The sequence below is a fragment of the Hypanus sabinus genome, chromosome 18 (genome assembly GCF_030144855.1).
Source record: "Hypanus sabinus isolate sHypSab1 chromosome 18, sHypSab1.hap1, whole genome shotgun sequence".
NCBI lineage: Eukaryota > Metazoa > Chordata > Chondrichthyes > Myliobatiformes > Dasyatidae > Hypanus > Hypanus sabinus.
The window spans coordinates 29,847,511-29,865,268 of NC_082723.1; the positions used below are offsets into that span (position 1 = coordinate 29,847,511).

At 44.1% G+C, this 17,758-nt stretch overlaps 1 protein-coding gene across 4 annotated transcripts in view; it reads right to left on the reverse strand.

Moving 5' to 3' along the window:
* The window catches only part of LOC132407441 (rab GTPase-activating protein 1), a 243,889-nt gene that overhangs the window by 127,692 nt on the left and 98,439 nt on the right, over nt 1-17,758 (reverse strand). For all 4 annotated transcript variants that reach the window (XM_059993944.1, XM_059993946.1, XM_059993945.1 and 1 more), the window contains 3 exons: nt 10,282-10,451; nt 6,218-6,392; nt 2,446-2,539 (listed from right to left, as the gene is read on the reverse strand). In XM_059993944.1, the coding sequence (XP_059849927.1) occupies nt 2,446-2,539; nt 6,218-6,392; nt 10,282-10,451 (439 nt within the window). The remainder of the gene's footprint in view (nt 1-2,445; nt 2,540-6,217; nt 6,393-10,281; nt 10,452-17,758) is intronic.

A 17,758-nucleotide genomic window follows, 5' to 3' on the forward strand; every position in this document is an offset into this window, starting at 1 on the left:
TTCCCTAAAGGTTAACTTGCAGGTTGAATCAGTGGTAAGGAAGGCATTCATATTGAGAGGACTAGAGTATAAAAGCAAGGAATTAATGCTGCGGCTTCATAAGACACTGGTCAGACTGCACTTGGAATATTGTGAGCAGTTTTGGGCCCCTTATCTCGGAAAAAATGTGCTGGCATTGGAGAGGGACAAGAGGAGGTTCATGGGAATGATTCCAGGAATGAAAGGGTTAACACATGAGGAGTGTTTAATGGCTCTGGGCTTGTATTCACTGGAGTTTCGAAGAATGAAGAGAGATCTCACTGAAACCTATTGAATACTGAAAGGCATGTGGGCATGGAGAGGATGTTTCCTATAGTAGGGGAGCCTAGGACCAGACAGCACAGTCTCTGAATAGAGGGGCATCCACTTTGAGATGAGGAGGAATTTCTTTGACCAGAGGTTTGGGTATCTGTGGAATTTACTGCCACAGACAGCTGTGGTGGCCAAGTCATTGGATATATTTAAAGCGGAGGTTGATAGCTTCTTTAATAGTCAGGACTTCAAAGGCTATGGGGTTAAGGCAGAAAAATGGGGTTGAAAGGGATAATAAATATGCTGAATGGCCTAATTCTATTTCTTGCTTTGTGGTCTAATCATCTTATAATTACATCTACATGGTAGTGTTAGGACTTGGGGTGTTACACAAGCTAAGGACAAAAGGAGTTAGTAATTAGGAAATCTAGTCACCACTGCAACTGTAGTAATTGTATAGACAACACGGTAGCATGGGGCAGCACAGTTGTCGGTCAGCATAATGCCAGCAAGGTTCAATTCGCGCTGCTGTCTGTAAGGAGTTCAAGACCTGCTGAAGGGTCTCAGCCCAAAATGTCAAATGCACTCTTTTACATAGATGCTGACTGGCCTGTTGAGTTCCTCCAGCATTTTGTGCGTGCTGCTTGGATTTCCAGCAGCTGCAGATTTTCTCTTGTTTGTTAATCAGTCTACCAACAGTTTCCACAATATCACAAATTTCCTGGTCTCAGCTCAATCTGCTCATCCCTTGCTAAGAGAATACAATTAACCTTGGTGTGCTGGGCCAAGGAAGAAAGGATTAAAAGAACAGTTTAGGAACTTTGGAGCCCAACTACCAGTAGTGACTTCCACTAAAACAGGTCATGGTTCACAGAGTTAAGGGATAAGGAAGAGACAGGAAACTTTAGCTTTAGTAAACTATGTTGAAAATCAATGTTACATATAATTTAATCTGACAAAGGGAAAAGCAGCCATTTGGCATCTGTGCAATTAAAATTCAAATGTGTACACTCTTTTACATAGTCAGATAATTAGTTAATTAGTTTGTGAACGTAAAACCTCTTACTCCTCATCTCCCACTTCCACCATTCCAAACACAGATAACCTCATATTAGATGAACAAATTAAAGTGAACAGTATAATTGCTAAAACACTTATTGAAAGTATTGCAGTATCCTAATCATAGATGGCGGTTTTACTACTCAGGGGAAGCCATTATTTTATATACAAATTATTTCTGGAATGCATCTCAACTCTGCTGAATTGAACACTTATGGGAAACAGCAAAAGCTGTCAAAATAGGCAAACACTTGCAAAATTTCAATGGGAGAGGAAAATCTAGTTTTAAGGAATTATGAAGAATGTTCACCAGCAGCTATGTTTCATTAGGAGTTTGTCACCGATTTCCACAGATGTACCGTGCAGAGCATTCTGACTGGTTACATCGCTGTCTGGTATGGTAGCGCCGCTGCATAGGGCTGCATCATGGGCACATCCCACCCCATCATCAAGGACACTTTCATAAGGAGACACCTCAAAAAGGCAGCATTCATCATTAAGGATCCTCACCATCTAGGACATGCCCTCTTCTCATTGCCACTATCTTGGAGGAAGTAAAGGAGCCTGGAGAAACACACTCAACATCTTGGGTACAGCTTATCCTCTGCCATCAAATTTCTGACTGGTCCATGGACACTACCTTATTATTTTGCTCTTTTGTTGTAACATTGTAATTTTTGGTATTGTACTGTATTGCTGCCTCATAACCCATTTCACAACTTACATCACTGATAATAAGCCTGATTATGAGTAGCAAGACCATTTCCACTGAATGAAGATCAAATAAAGATGTGTTCTGCTGAAATACATGACAAAGTGACAAGAGAAAATGCCCTCGTATTGGGGAGTCAAGATTCTTTAGGAACACGAGAAAATGAGCAGGCCACCAAGCCCCTTAAGCTTTCTCCATCATTTGCTGAGCTTATTTGCCAAGTTTAAATCTGGAAATGTCTGCAACACCCACATAAACTTCTACTGAACTAAACTGCAATATTTAAAAATCAAGCTGATACCACAGATACCTAATTCTAAACCAGACTATACAACTTCATCATAGAAACTTCAACACAACTCCAAGATGGTGTTCGTACTCACCATTTTGACAGTAGATCACCCCAAGTCTCCAAAATCTTTTCACCACATTCTTTGGACACATCACCAGAGCCACTCAGGAGAGGCTCATCGTTATCTGAAGAAAGAGAATATAGAACTAAATGAGTGAAGACAACTTTCCATCCATTTACCAAAATCCTACCAACTTATGAATGCCAAAATGTTAAATATTGTTTTTGTGATCCAGAAACTATGTAAATGAGTCTGATGTCTGTGCTGGGTAAATTACCGTAGAGGATTGTGAGGGATATGATCTATCAACATTTGGATAAGCATGGTCTAATTAAGGATAGCCATCATGCTTTGTGTGTGAGGAAACTGTGTCTGACAGATCACTTAAGTATTTTTTTGAAGAACTACCCAGGCTAGGGCAGTAAACATTGTCTCAATGAACTTTAGCAAGGCCTTTAATGAGGTCCTTCATGGCAAACTAATCCAGAAGGCAAGACAGTATGGGATCCCGGGAGAGAAAACTAATTGGATTTGAAATTGGCTCAAGGGTAGGAAACAGAAAGTGATAGTCAAATGCCATTTCTCAGACTGCAGGCCTGTCATCAGTGATGTGCCATAGGGCAGTGCTGGGATCTCAGGGCTGTCACTAGTTGCATGCCATAGGGGTATGCTGGGAACTTTGTTGTTTGTTATTTATATAAACAAGTTGGATTATTATTTTTTTCTCTCTCTGATTATGTATTGCATTGAACTGCTGCTAAGTTAACAAATTTCACATCACATGCCGGTGATAATAAACCTGATTCTGATGCTGAATGTTCAAGGCATGGTAGGTTAAGTTTGAGGATGATACTAGAACAGAAGTTGTAGATGGTGTAGAAGGTTATGAAAAATTAGAGGGGGAATTTTGATCATATAGGTAAATGGCTTATGGTAAATGGGGTGGCACATTACACTAGCATAGTGACCTAAGTTCAATTCCCACCACTGTCTGTAAGAAGTTTGTACATTCTCTGTGACCACATAGGTTTCATCTCTGTGCTGCAGTTTCCTCCCAAAGATGTACAGGTTAGAGTTAGTACATTATAAGCCTGCTATGTTGCTGCTGGAAACATGGTGACACTTCCAAACAGGGCGAGCACACTGACATAAACAACGCATTATACATTTCAACGTACACGTAACAAACAAAGCTAATCTTAATCTTGCAGTTTGACAAATGGCTTTCAATTAGGTAAATGCAAGGTGATACATTTCATAAAGTCATGGCCGAGAGTGGAGACCATATGGAGTGAGTTGACAGAGGAAGTGGTTGAGGCAGGTACAATAACAACATTCAAACATTTGGATGAGCACATGGATTATCAGCATCATTACCATTATGTATTGCGCCATATGACGTGAGTGATCATGGTCTTTGACCACGATAGTTCTTGGTAAATTTTTCTACAGAAGTGGTTTGCCATCTCCTTCAGGAAAGTGTCTTTACAAGATGGGTGACCCAGCTATTATCAATATACTTCAGAGATTGTCTACTGGGTGTCAGTGGTCGCATAACCAGGACTTGTGATATGCACCGGCTGCTCATACCACCATCCACCACCTGTATCTATGGCTACACGTGACCCTGATCAGAGGATTAAGCAGTGCTATAACTTGCCCAAGAGTGACCTGTAGGCTAGCAGAGGGAAGGGGCACCATACCCATCCTTTGGTAGAGACACATCTCCATCCTGCCAGCCACTAACACGGACAGAAGTGCTTCAGAGGGATATGAGCCAAATGTAGGTGGGCTCCATGGTTGGTTTCAGGAACAGCTTCTTCCCCGCCATCAGACTTCTGAACGGACAATTAACCCATGTATACCACCTCAAAATTTTTGCTCTTTTTTGCACCACTCAATTTAATTAAAAAAAATATTTCCTATTGTAATTAATAGTTTTTATTATTATGCATTGCAACGTACTGCAGCTGCAAACAACAAATTTCACGACATATGCAAGTGATATTAAACCTGATCCTGATTTATTACCACACTTATTATTTGTTCAACAGTTGCTTTCTAATCTACTTAAGATGCAGATGATGCAAGATTTAATTGCTTAAAACATCAGAGGTTCTCCAGGGGTTGTTGATCCCTGTAGTGTTGCAGATCTTTTCAAACCGAACAATCCCTTAAAGAAAATAGATAAAACAATGACATGGGGCTGGGGTTGACAAAACAAACACCACTCAAACTCTACATTAACCTCCCAATGACAAGCTCCACGTCAGCAGCAACTTGCAAGTTGCCAGCAATGAAAATATTAGGAAAGGCTTAAAAATGCCTTCACACCAGAAACATATGCTTGGCAGATCAGCCTTCAGAACAGGAGCTTGAAGACACACACTCAACATTTCAGAAATAGTTTCTTCCCCTCTGTCATCAGATTTCTGAATGGACAATGAATCCATGAACACTGCCCAGTATATTTTCCCTCTCTTTGCACTATTTATTTAACTTATATGTTTATATACAGTTCTTATTGTAATTTATAGTTTTTATTATGTACTGAATGCAATGCTGTTGTAAGCAACAAATTTCTCGATGTATGCAGGTGATATTAAACCCAATCTTGATTCTTGATCCTCCAAGGAGTAAAAGCTAATAATAAACAAAAATGCAAGGTCAATACTTAAGGCTCATGTACACTCCAGGTTAGTGAGTCTGAGGATGATACTAAAACAGGTAGTGCAGAAAAGGACTTCCCAACCAGGGGCCCATGGACCCCTTGCTTAAGGGTATTGGTCCATGGCATAACAATGGTTGGGGGCCCCTGCTGTAGGTTATAAAAAAATTACAGGGGGATCTTGAACAGATAGGTACTGTAAGTGGGCTGAGATTAGGCTTTCTGTTCAGGTAAGTGTGAGGGGCTACATTTTGTAAAGTCAAACGAAAGCACGACTTAGGCTGAGAGTGGTGGGGATGTAGAATAAGCTGCTAGAAGAAATGGTTGAGTCCAATACAATAAATAATAACAACAACATTTGAGCCCTTTTCAAACAGACAATGTAGTTCAAGGTATTTTACAATGGAATAAAGTGCAAACATGATAATAAAAGACAAAAATATGTTAGTTAAAATCAAGGTTAAATAAATGAGTTTGTGCTAGTGTTTAAAAGCATCAACTGAGTCTGCATCCTTTAGGTGTTAAACGCCACAGTTTAGGAGCATAGTTCACAAAGGTGAACATTTTGATGAGTACATGATAAAATGACATCTGGATCAGAATGTGAATAGAAGAGCATTAGAGGTTCCACAGTCAACGTCGGTGAGATGTGCTGAATCCATGCTGTATTACTGTATTAAACATTCCCCAGTAACAACAAATAACACACTATCAAAGGTGAACTCAGTGCCATTATTAAATTCTGTCCTATATCCTACATCAACACACTTTTCGTGTGGATATGGCATGGTTCAAGTCATCCTTGAATCAACATCTGTGTTAACACTGGATGAGAGCCACAAAGGGAGAGGTTTAGTTTAATTTTTATTAGTTCTATTATTACATTTAAAAATGATTTATATGTTCAAGTGAACTATTGGCAAAGAAACCAATCCTGTGGAAGGGTTTTGCCCCAAAACGTACACTGTTTGTTCCTCTCCATTGATGCTGCCTAACCCACTGGTGTTTCACATGTGTAGCAAAAAAGCCATTAGACACAACTCTAAAAGCAGGAGATTTTTAAAATCATAAAGTTGTTAATTGCACAAACTTCAGAGAGAAATATAAATCAGCTCAGAATTTGAGTGGACCAACCTTCCTCTTCATCATCCTCGGGTGGTGAAGGGATGATAGACCCCTGCGACCCATAGTGGGGCAAGCGTATGGTTGGGCTTGCCGTTGTTTTTCTTCGCTCGCGCTCAGACTCACTTTCCAAACTTGCAACCTCGTACAGTGTATCACTATTGCTCTTCCTTTCCTTCTGATCAATCTGTAAAACAATTCAAAGGTTGCTCAGATACACATTCTGACACATCAGCCCATGGCCTCCTTTACTGCAATGATAAGCCCACTCTCAGCTTGGAGGAGCAACATCTCAGATTTGTCTGTCTAGCCTCCAACCTAACAGTATGAATGTTGAGTTATCTAATTTCCAGTATTACACTCCACTCCTTCCTTGGACATTCCCCATTCTGCTTTTCTTCTCCTCACCTGACCATCACCTCCCCCGGTGCCCCTCTTTGTTACCAACTTCCTACGGCTCACTCTCCTCTCCTATCAGATTCATTCTTCTTTGCCTCTTCCACCTATCCCCTCCCAGCTTCTTACTTCAACACCCTCTCCCCCACCCAACCATCTTCCCCCCTCACCTGGTCTCAGCTATCACCTGTCAGCTTGTACTCCTTCCTCAACCCCTGATCTTTGTATTCTGGCATCTTCCCCCTTCCTTTTCAGTCCTGATGCAGGGCCTTGGTCTAAACCCTTGACTGTTTATCCCCCTCCGTAGATGCTCCCTGACCTGCTGAGTTCCTCCAGCATTTTGTGTGTGTTACTCTAGATACACCGCATACCCTGAGTAAACAACAACATTCAACAACTCGGCAGCTGGACTTAATTACAGTTCCATCTGACCGTTCCTAATCTAGGTTGTACAATCTGCATTTGTGCACTACTACCAAGATAAACTCTCACAAAAGAGGTGGCAACAGTTTAAAGATTACATTTTATTTGCCAGATAGTTAAATGTGTCATGCACCTCAAATCAAATCAGCCTGCAAGTGTCACCAACTTAGCATCTCCACAACTCACTAACCCTAACTGTGTATCTTTTAGAATGTGAGAGGAAACCAGAGCACCCAGAGGAAATCCATGTGGTCAAGGGAAGAAGGAATAAACTCCTTTCAGGCAATAGTAGGAATCGAACTCCAATCTTACAGCTAATGGTGAAAATCTATGTACTGGCTAGCTGCTACGATACCATTCCACACACAAAGTGTGCATGCAGTGGATGAATTAAGACAGGCGCTTTTCAGGAAGCCGAATTAATTGGATGTTGACTCACAGAATAAAGCAAAAATATCCAAATCTTTCCATCTCCAGACCTCAGCTGCTCTGATATGAAGTCAAAAGTAAGATCGAGGGCATGCTTATGATAGGACAAAGTTTACAAATCAGCATTTTAGACAATAGACAATAGGTGCAGAAGTAGACCATTCGGCCCCTTGAGTCTGCACCGCCATTCTGAGATCATGGCTGATCATTCACTATCAATACCCAGTCCCTGCCTTGTCCCCATATCCCTTGATTCCCCTATCCATCAGATATCTATCTAGCTCCTTCTTGAAAGCATCCAGAGAATTGGCCTCCACCGTCTTCCGAGGCAGTGCATTCCACACCTCCACAACTCTCTGGGAGAAGAAGTTTTTCCTCAACTCTGTTTTAAATAACTGACCTCTTATTCTCAATCCATGCCCTCTGGTACTGGACTCTCCCAACATCTGGAACATATTTCCTGCCTCAATCCTATCAAATCCTCTAATTATCTTAAATGTTTCAATCAGATCCCCTCTTAATCTCCTCAATTCCAGTGTGTACAAGCCCAATCTCTCCAATCTCTCTGCGTAAGACAGCCCTGCCATCCCAGGAATCAACCTAGTGAATCTACGCTGCACTTCCTCAATTGGCAGAATGTCCTTCCTTAAACCTGGAGACCAAAACTGTACACAATATTCCAGGTGTGGTCTCACCAGGGCCCTGTACAAATGCAAAAGGACATCCTTGCTCTTGTACTCAATTCCCCTTGTAATAAAGGCCAACATTCCATTTGCCCTCTTCACTGCCTGTTGCACTTGTTCATTCACCTTCATTGACTGATGAACTAGGACTCCTAGGTCTCTTTGCATTTCTCCCTTACCTAACTCTACACCGTTCAGACAATACTCTGCCCTCTTGTTCCTGCTTCCAAAGTGGATAACTTCACATTTATTCACATTGAATGACATCTGCCAAGTATCTGCCCACTCACCCAGCCTATCCAAGTCTCCCTGTATTCTCCTAATGTCCTCTTCGCATGTCACACTGCCACCCAGTTTAGTATCGTCAGCAAACTTGCTGATATAGTTTTCAATGCCCTCATCTAAATCGTTGACATAAATCGTAAAGAGCTGTGGTCCCAATACAGAGCCCTGTGGTACCCCACTAGTCACCTCCAGCCAGTCCGAGAAACACCCATTCACTGCTACCCTTTGCTTTCTATCTGCCAACCAGTTTTCTAGCCATGTTGAAACCCTGCCCCCAATGCCATGAGCTCTGATTTAACTCACCAATCTCTTATGTGGCACCTTATCGAATGCCTTCTGAAAATCTAGGTACACTACATCCACTGGCTTACCCTCATCTAACATCCTTGTTACACCCTCAAAAAACTCCAACAGATTAGTCAAGCATGATTTGCCCTTGGTAAATCCATGCTGGCTCGGCCTAATCCTATTACTGCCATCAAGATATGCCATTATTTCGTCCTTAATAATGGACTAAAGCATCTTCCCCACGACTGATGTTAGGCTAACAGGGCGATAGTTCTCCGTTTTCTCCTTCCCTCCCTTCTTGAAAAGTGGGATAACATTAGCCACTCTCCAATCTTCAGGAACTGATCCTGAATCTAAGGAACATTGGAAAATGATTACCAATGCATCCGCAATTTCCTGAGCCACCTCTTTTAGAACCCTCGGATGCAGAACATCTGGACCCGGGGATTTATTAGCCTTCAGACCTATCAGTCTACTCATCACAATTTCTTTCCTAATGTCAATCTGTTTCAATTCCTCTGATATCTTATGACCCTGGTCCATACATCTGGGAGATTGCTTGTGTCCTCCCTGGTGAAGACAGATCTAAAGTACGCATTAAATTCTGTTGCCATTTCCCTGTTTCCCATAACAATTTCTCCAAATCCATTCTTCAAGGGGCCAACATTGTTCTTAACTATCTTCTTTCTCTTCACATAGTAATGTTTGGCTTCTAACTGAGGGCCTGCTTGCAAAAGCATTGCGACCTTCCCACATGAGCTCATGTTCTGACAAAGTAGCTTGTGGTCCACAGACAATGCAAGAAAGGAATTTGATTTGATGCCTAAATCACCCTGTGCTAGTTGGATGGAGCTTTTAGGCAAATTTGTTTGCTGTTACTTATATTTGGAGATACAGCATGCAACAGGTCCTTCTGGTCCAATGAGGCCACGCCACCCAACTACACTCATAACCAATTAACTGACTAACACAGACATCTTTGGAATGTGGTAGGAAACCAGAGCACCCAAAGGAAAGCCGCACACTCACCGACTCCTTACAAATAGTGGCAGGAACTGAACCCAGGTCACTGATACTGTAATAGTGTTACACTAATCACTACCCTAACTCTCTACACTGTCAAGCTCCCCTTTAGTCTTTGAACTGGCTTTGTGTTTGATAAAGCAATCTATAGCAAACTCCAGAGACATATTAGATTAGTTTTATTTGTCACATTTATGTGAAAACATAAGGTGAAATTTATCATTTACGTCAACAACCAATGCAGTCTGAGAATGTTCTGGGGGCAGCCTAACAAGCCTCACCATGCTTCTGGCGCCAACATAAGATGTCCACAACTCACTAACCCTAACTTGTACATCTTTGGACTGTGGGAAGAGACCAGAGCAGCATAGGAAATCCACACGGTCACAGGGTGAATGTACAAACACCTTACAGACACCAGTGGGAACTGAACCCAGGCTGTTGGCGCCGCAAGTGTTCCACTAACTGCTATGTTACTGTGACACCCAAGTAACAAACAATACCTTCCCAATACTTCCTTATTACAAAAGGTGAAACCCAAATAATTACCTGTTTGAGTTTCAAATAAAATGTCTCTGTGTAACTTCGTTTACTGAAGAGCCAGAACATTCGCTCGCTAGGTGGGCACACTCTCACTTTGGTCTCTAGAAGGAACCGGACTGGTTCTTGCACCTCAGTGACAACCAAATCAACTGCTGTTGTCATGAAAAGCAACCTGTCTGGAAGAGGAACAATGCTGTTTAATAGCATGCTACCAAAAGACAGACAGACGCACCCAATATTACATATTTTGCAGACCTACATCTGGTTTTACATAGATCACAAAACAAATCACTGCATTTTCTTTAAAAAAAACCTAACTCATTATTAAAAATAGGCTACTCAAAATTACACAGTTCTATCACTCCTTTCAAGACCTTGTACACACAATTGGAATACTGTGCTCAGTAACTTCAATTTTCCAGCATAATTACTGTAGAGTAGGATAAGAGATGTACTAGATGACAAGAAGCATAAATCAAATAGATAGCCAGAGACTTTTTTCTCAGGACAGAAATGGCTAAAACAAGGGGGCATAATTTTAAGGCAGGGGTTTCCAACCGGGAGTATATGGTCTCCTTGGTTAATGAGAGGGAAACCCCTGTTTTAAGACGATTGGAGGGAAGTATAGGGGGAATGTCAGAAGCAAGTTTTATTTACATCGAGTGGTAGTACGCTAACTGCTCTGTTAGCATGCCATCCCTTTTGTAGAAATAACACAACTAGAAAAGCTTGGAGAAAACTCAGTGATATAAACAGAGCACACCGCAATGCGCAAATCATTTTATTTTTAGTTAATATGCAAATATACATCATTATATTCTCACAGTATTAGTGGACTATCAAACATCACTATAAATTTTCAAGATCAAATGGTATCAAAAACTTAACTGGTACTGAATTAGAATAACAGCAAGCAGTGGTGGTCAATGCTTCCTCTATCTCAGCCTTTATTAGACTACACAAGCCTAATAGGAAGCCACTCTTCCTGTGTGATTATTCAAAGCACATTGGTTTCCTTTCATCTCCAGACTGGGTGAAAGCCGTGACCTGAAATGGGAACTGGTTCTCTCCCTCCTGACCTGCTGAGTGTTTCTGGCAATTCTCTTATTCCAGATTTCCAGAGATTTTGTTTGAATTGTTTTCCAATTGTGACTCACACTTTGGACATTAGGGGATGAGGCTAAAAATAACAGAGCTTTGGAGAAACTGAAAAAGCAATGTGACCCAGGAGTCGTGATAACCACAGTGGGACCCGGGCGCCGTGATAACCGCAGTGGGACCCGGGAACCGTGATAACCGCAGTGGGACCTGGGCGCCGTGATAACTGCAGTGGGACCCGGGCGCCGTGATAACCGCAGTGGGACCCGGGAGCCGTGATAACAGCAATGTGACCCGGGAGCCATGATAACAGCAGTGGGACCCGGGCGCCATGATAACAGCAGTGGAACCCGGGAGCCGTGATAACCGCAGTGGGACCCGGGCGCCGTGATAACAGCAGTGGGACCCGGGCGCCATGATAACAGCAGTGGGACCCGGGAGCCGTGATAACCGCAGTGGGACCCGGGAGCCGTGATAACCGCAGTGGGACCCAGGCGCCGTGATAACCGCAGTGGAACCCGGGAGCCGTGATAACCGCAGTGGGACCCGGGAGCCGTGATAACAGCAGTGGGACCCGGGAGCCGTGATAACAGCAGTGGGACCCGGGCGCCATGATAACAGCAGTGAGACCCGGGAGCCGTGATAACCGCAGTGGGACCCGGGCGCCGTGATAACCGCAGTGGGACCCGGGCGCCGTGATAACAGCAGTGGGACCCGGGCGCCGTGATAACCGCAGTGGGACCCGGGCGCCGTGATAACCGCAGTGGGACCCGGGCGCCGTGATAACCGCAGTGGAACCCGGGAGCCGTGATAACCGCAGTGGGACCCGGGAGCCGTGATAACCGCAGTGGGACCCGGGAGCCGTGATAACCGCAGTGGGACCCAGGCGCCGTGATAACTGCAGTGGGACCCGGGCGCCGTGATAACAGCAGTGGGACCCGGGCGCCGTGATAACCGCAGTGGGACCCGGGCGCCGTGATAACCGCAGTGGGACCCGGGCGCCGTGATAACCGCAGTGGGACCCGGGCGCCGTGATAACCGCAGTGGAACCCGGGAGCCGTGATAACCGCAGTGGAACCCGGGAGCCGTGATAACCGCAGTGGGACCCGGGAGCCGTGATAACCGCAGTGGGACCCGGGCACCGTGATAACAGCAGTGGGACCCGGGCGCCGTGATAACAGCAGTGGGACCCGGGCGCCGTGATAACCGCAGTGGGACCCGGGCGCCGTGATAACCGCAGTGGGACCCGGGCGCCGTGTTAACCGCAGTGGGACCCGGGAGCCGTGATAACCGCAGTGGGACCCAGGAGCTGCAAAAACCGCAGTGGGACCCGTGAGTCAAGATAGCATCAGCACGTCCAGTCTCACTGAAATCTAAGTGTGTTATCAGTAAGACTACTTCCACATCATTTTGTTAAAAGCTTTGGCAAGAAATTACCTCTATTTCACAAATAATCCAAAATACACAACACAAACACTCCACACAGCTTCCCATGATTTTGATTAAACACTATTCCGCTTGGACAGAAATGAGGAGAAATTTCTTTAGCCAGAGAAAACAGCTGTGAAAACCAAGTCATTGGGTATACTTAAAGCGGAGGTTGTTAGGTTCTTGATTAGTAAGGCTGTCAAAGGACATGAGAAGATAGGAGAATGGGATTGAGAGGTATAATAAATCAGCCATGATGGAATGGCAGAGCAGTCTCGATGGGCAGAATGGCCTAATACTGCTCCTTTGTTTTATGGCTTGCACTTCCATTGACATTAACAAGCTCACTCAAAGGTAATTGTATCCCAATTTGTTCTAAATGGGAATTACCAGTCATCCTCTTGGCGATCAATCACACATTTTTGTATTTTCTGTCATAATCCAAATGTTACAGCGTGGAACCAGACTCTTTGAACCAAATCCCTGCACTATTGATCACCTTACACCAATCCCATTTTATAATTCTTAGATTAGTTATTTGCCTATCTGTTTATGTATGATTTTCCACAAATTCAGTAACTTTTTAATTTAGAGATACAACTGCACCAGGTGCATCAAGATACAGCTCCTTAAAGGGAACTGAAGCTGCAGCTCGATGATCTTCAGCTTGTTGGGGAAGGTGAGGCAGTGAAAGACAGTTGCTACAGGGAGGGAGTCACCCCAAGTCTACATGAGACAGACAAAGGGTGACTGCCAGGAGAGGAAAAGGAGAATGTCAGATAGTGGAGAACACCCGTGACCATCCCCATCAACAGTAAGTACTCCATTTTGAGTACTGCTGGGGGATGAAACAGTGGCCGTATCTCTGGAACTCAGTCTGGTCCTGTGGTTCAGAAGGTTAGGAAACTGGCAGCAGTAATCAGGGACATTATAGTCAGTGGGACAGACATGCGATTCTGTGGACGCAAAAAGGAAACACTGATAGCAGTTTGTCTCCCAGGTGCCAGGGATGTTGCTGAACACATCCACAATATCCTTGAAAAGGGAGGGTGAGTTGCCAAAAGTCATAGAACATATTGGTACCAATGACATGGGTAGAAAAGGAAAGGAGGTCCTGAAAAAAGAATATAGGGAGTTAGGAAGGAAGCTGAGAAGGAAGACCTCAAGGACAGTAATCTGAAGATTACAGCCTCTGCCACGCAACAGTGAGGATAGGAACAGAACAAGGTGGCAGATAAATGCGTGGCTGAGGGATTGGAGCAGGGATTCAGATTTCTGGATCATTGGGACCTCTTCTGTGTGACCTGTACAAAAGGAAGGGGATACACTTGAATCCGAGGGGGACCAATATTCTTGTGAGCAGGTTTACTAGAGCAGTTGGGAGTGGTTTAAACTGATCTGGCAGGGTGATGGGATCTAGTGTGATCGAGCTGAGGATGAGCCAGTAGGTTTACAAGTAGATGGTGGGTGTAACATGAATGTAAGGAAGGACAAGCCAAAGACTGGGTACAAATGCAGACAGAGCAAAGAGTTAAATTGTACCACAGAGGCAAAATTCAAAAGGGTGAAGAATGCAGGACTGAAGGTGCTGTGTTTAAATACACATAGCATTCGGAATAAGGTGGACGAACATGTGGCGCTATTAGAGACTGGTTGGTATGACACTGTGGGTATCACTGAGTCATGGCTGAAAGAAAGTTGTGACTGGGAGCTTAACATCAAAGGATATACTTTTTATCAAAAGGACAGGCAAGAAGGTATGGGCAATGGTGCGGCTCTGCTGGTAAGAGCTGGAATTACATCTTTGGAAAGAGGTGCTATAGGGTCAGAGAACGTTGAATCTTTGAGGGTGGAGTTAAGAAACTGCAAGGGTAAAGAGCAGAGCAGCTTGTGCTTGGGCCTACTCAGGAAAAACTATCTAAGATTGGGTCAACAACACACACAAAATGCTGGTGGAACACAGCAGGCCAGGCAGCATCTATGGGGAGAAGCGCTGTCGACGTTTCCGGCCGAGACCCTTCGTCAGGACTAACCGAAAGGAAAGATAGTAAGAGATTTGAAAGTAGTGGGGGGAGGGGGAAATGCAAAATGATAGGAGTCGACCGGAGGGGGTGGGATGAAGCTAAGAGCTGGAAAGGTGATTGGCGAAAGTGATACAGAGCTGGAGAAGGGAAAGGATCATGGGATGGGAGGCCTCAGGAGAAAGAAAGGAGGGGGGGAGCACCAGAGGGAAATGGAGAACAGGCAAACAACTAAATATGTCAGGGATGGGGTAAGAAGGGGAGGAGGGGCATTAACGGAAGTTAGAGAAGTTAATGTTCATGCCATCAGGTTGGAGGCTACCCAGCCGGTATATAAGGTGTTGTTCCTCCAACCTGAGTTTGGGTTCATTTTGACAATAGAGGAGGCCATGGATAGACATATCAGAATGGGAATGGGATGTGGAATTAAAATGTGTGGCCACTGGGAGATCCTGCTTTTTCTGGCGGACCGAGCGTAGGTGTTCAGCGAAATGGTCTCCCAGTCTGCGTCAGGTCTCACCGATATATAAAAGGCCACACTGGGAACACCGGACGCAGTATACCACACCAGCCGACTCACAGGTGAAGTGTTGCCTCACCTGGAAGGACTGTCTGGGGCCCTGAATGGTGGTGAGGGAGGAAGTGTAAGGGCAGGTGTAGCACTTGTTCCGTTTACAAGGATAAGTGCCAGGAAGGAGATCGGTGGGAAGGGATGGGGGGGTCGAGTGGACAAGGGAGTCGCATAGGGAGCAATCCCTGTGAAAAGCAGAAAGAGGTGGGGAGGGAAAAATGTGTTTGGTAGTGGGATCCCGTTGGAGGTGGCGGAAGTTACGGAGAATTATATGTTGGACCTGGTGGCTGGTGGGGTGGTAGGTAAGGACAAGGGGAACCCTATCCTGAGTGGGGTGGTGGGTGGATGGGGTGAGGGCAGACGTGCGGGAAATGGGAGAGATGCGTTTGAGAGCAGAGCTGATGGTGGACGAAGGGAAGCCCCTTCATTTAAAAAAGGAAGACATCTCCTTCGTCCTGGAATGAAAAGCCTCATCCTGAGAGCAGATGCGGCAGACAGAGGAATTGTGAGAAGGGGATAGCATTTTTGCAAGAGACCGGGTGGGAAGATTGGGTGTTGTGTAATAACCCAGATCTTATTAGGGAGCTTAATGTAAAGGAACCCCGTAGGAGGCAGTGATCATAACTGAATTCATTCTGCAATTTGAGAGGGAGAAGCATAAGTCACGTGTATCAGTATTGTACTGGAATAAAGGGAATTACAGGGGCATGAGAGAGGAACTTGCCCAAGTGGATTGGAGGAGGATATTGACGGAGATTAAGTCAGAACGGAGATGGCTGAAGCTTCTGGGAATAGTTCATAAGGCACAGGATAGTTATGTCCCACAGGAGAAGTAGTTCTCAAATGGCAGGGGTAGGCAACCGTGGCTGACAAGGGACATTAAGGACTGCATAAAAGCCAAGGAAAGGGCATATAAGGCAGCAAGAGTGAGTGGAAAGTTGCATGATTGGGAAGCTTTTAAAAACCAACAAAAAGCAACTAAAAAAGGATGGAAAAGATGAAATATGAGGGCAAACTAGCCAATATAAAGCAGGATTCTGTAAACTTTTTCAGTTATATCAAGAGTATAAGGGAGGTGAGGATTGATATTGGACCACTGGATAATGATACTGGTGAGGTAGTAATAGGGGGCAAAGAAATGGCAGATGAACTTAATGAGTACTTTGCATCAGTCTTCACTGTGGAAGACACTAGCAATGTCACAGTGTGCCAGTGTGACTGTCATGAAGGAGCAAGTTCCATAAGGAAAAAGTTCTAGACAAACTGAAAGGCCTTCAAGTGGAAAAGTCACCTGGACCAGATGGACTATGTTACAGAGCCCTGAGAGAGGCTGCTGAAGGGATAACAGATGCATTGGTCATGATCTTTCAAGAATCATTTGATTCGGGCACAGTACCGCAGGACTGGAAGATTGCAAATGTCAATCCACTCTTCAAGAAGGGAGGAAGGCAAAAGGAAGAAAATTATAAGCCAGTTAGCCTAACCTCAGTGTTGGGAAAGTGTTGGAGTCCATTATTAAGGATGAGGTTTCAGGGTACTTGGGGACTAATGACAAACTAAATCAAAGTCATCATGGTTTCTGTCAAGAGAAATCTTGCCTGACAAATCTGTTAAAAGAGTTCTTTGAGGTAGTAACAAACAGATGAACAAAGGAGAGGCAGTGGATGTCATTTACTTGGATTTTCAGAAGGCATTTGATAAGGTGCTACACGAGGCTGCTCAAGATCAAATCCTATAGTGTTATAGGAAAGATACTGGCATGAATAGAGGAATGGCTGACAGGTAGGAGGCACCAAGTGGGAATAAAGGGGGCCTTTTCTAGTTGGCTGCCAGTAACTAGTGGTGATTCTCAAGGGTCAGTATTGGAACCGCTACTTTTCACATTGTTTGTCAATGACTTGGATAATAGAACTGATGGCTTTGTGGCAAAGTTTGCGGATGATACGAAGCTAGGTGGAGGGGTAGGTGGTGTCGAGGCAACATTGCCACTGCAGCAGGACTTAGACAAATTGCAAGACTAGGCAAAAAAAATTACAGATGAAATACAGTTTTGGAAAATGTACGATAATGCATTTTTATAAAAGGAACAATAGAGCAGACTATTATCTAAATGGGGAGAAGGCTCAAACATCAGAGATGCAGAGGGACTTAGGAGTCCTCGTGCAAGACTCCCAGAAAGTTAATTTTCATGTTGAGTTGGTGGTAAAGAAGACAAATGTAATGTTAGCATTTACTTCAAGGGGAATAGAATATTAAAACAAGAATATAATGCTGAGGCTTTATAAAACTCTAGTCAGGCTGCACTTGGAGTATTGTCAACTCAAGTTCTGGGCCCCATATCTTAGAAAGGATGTGTTGTCATTGG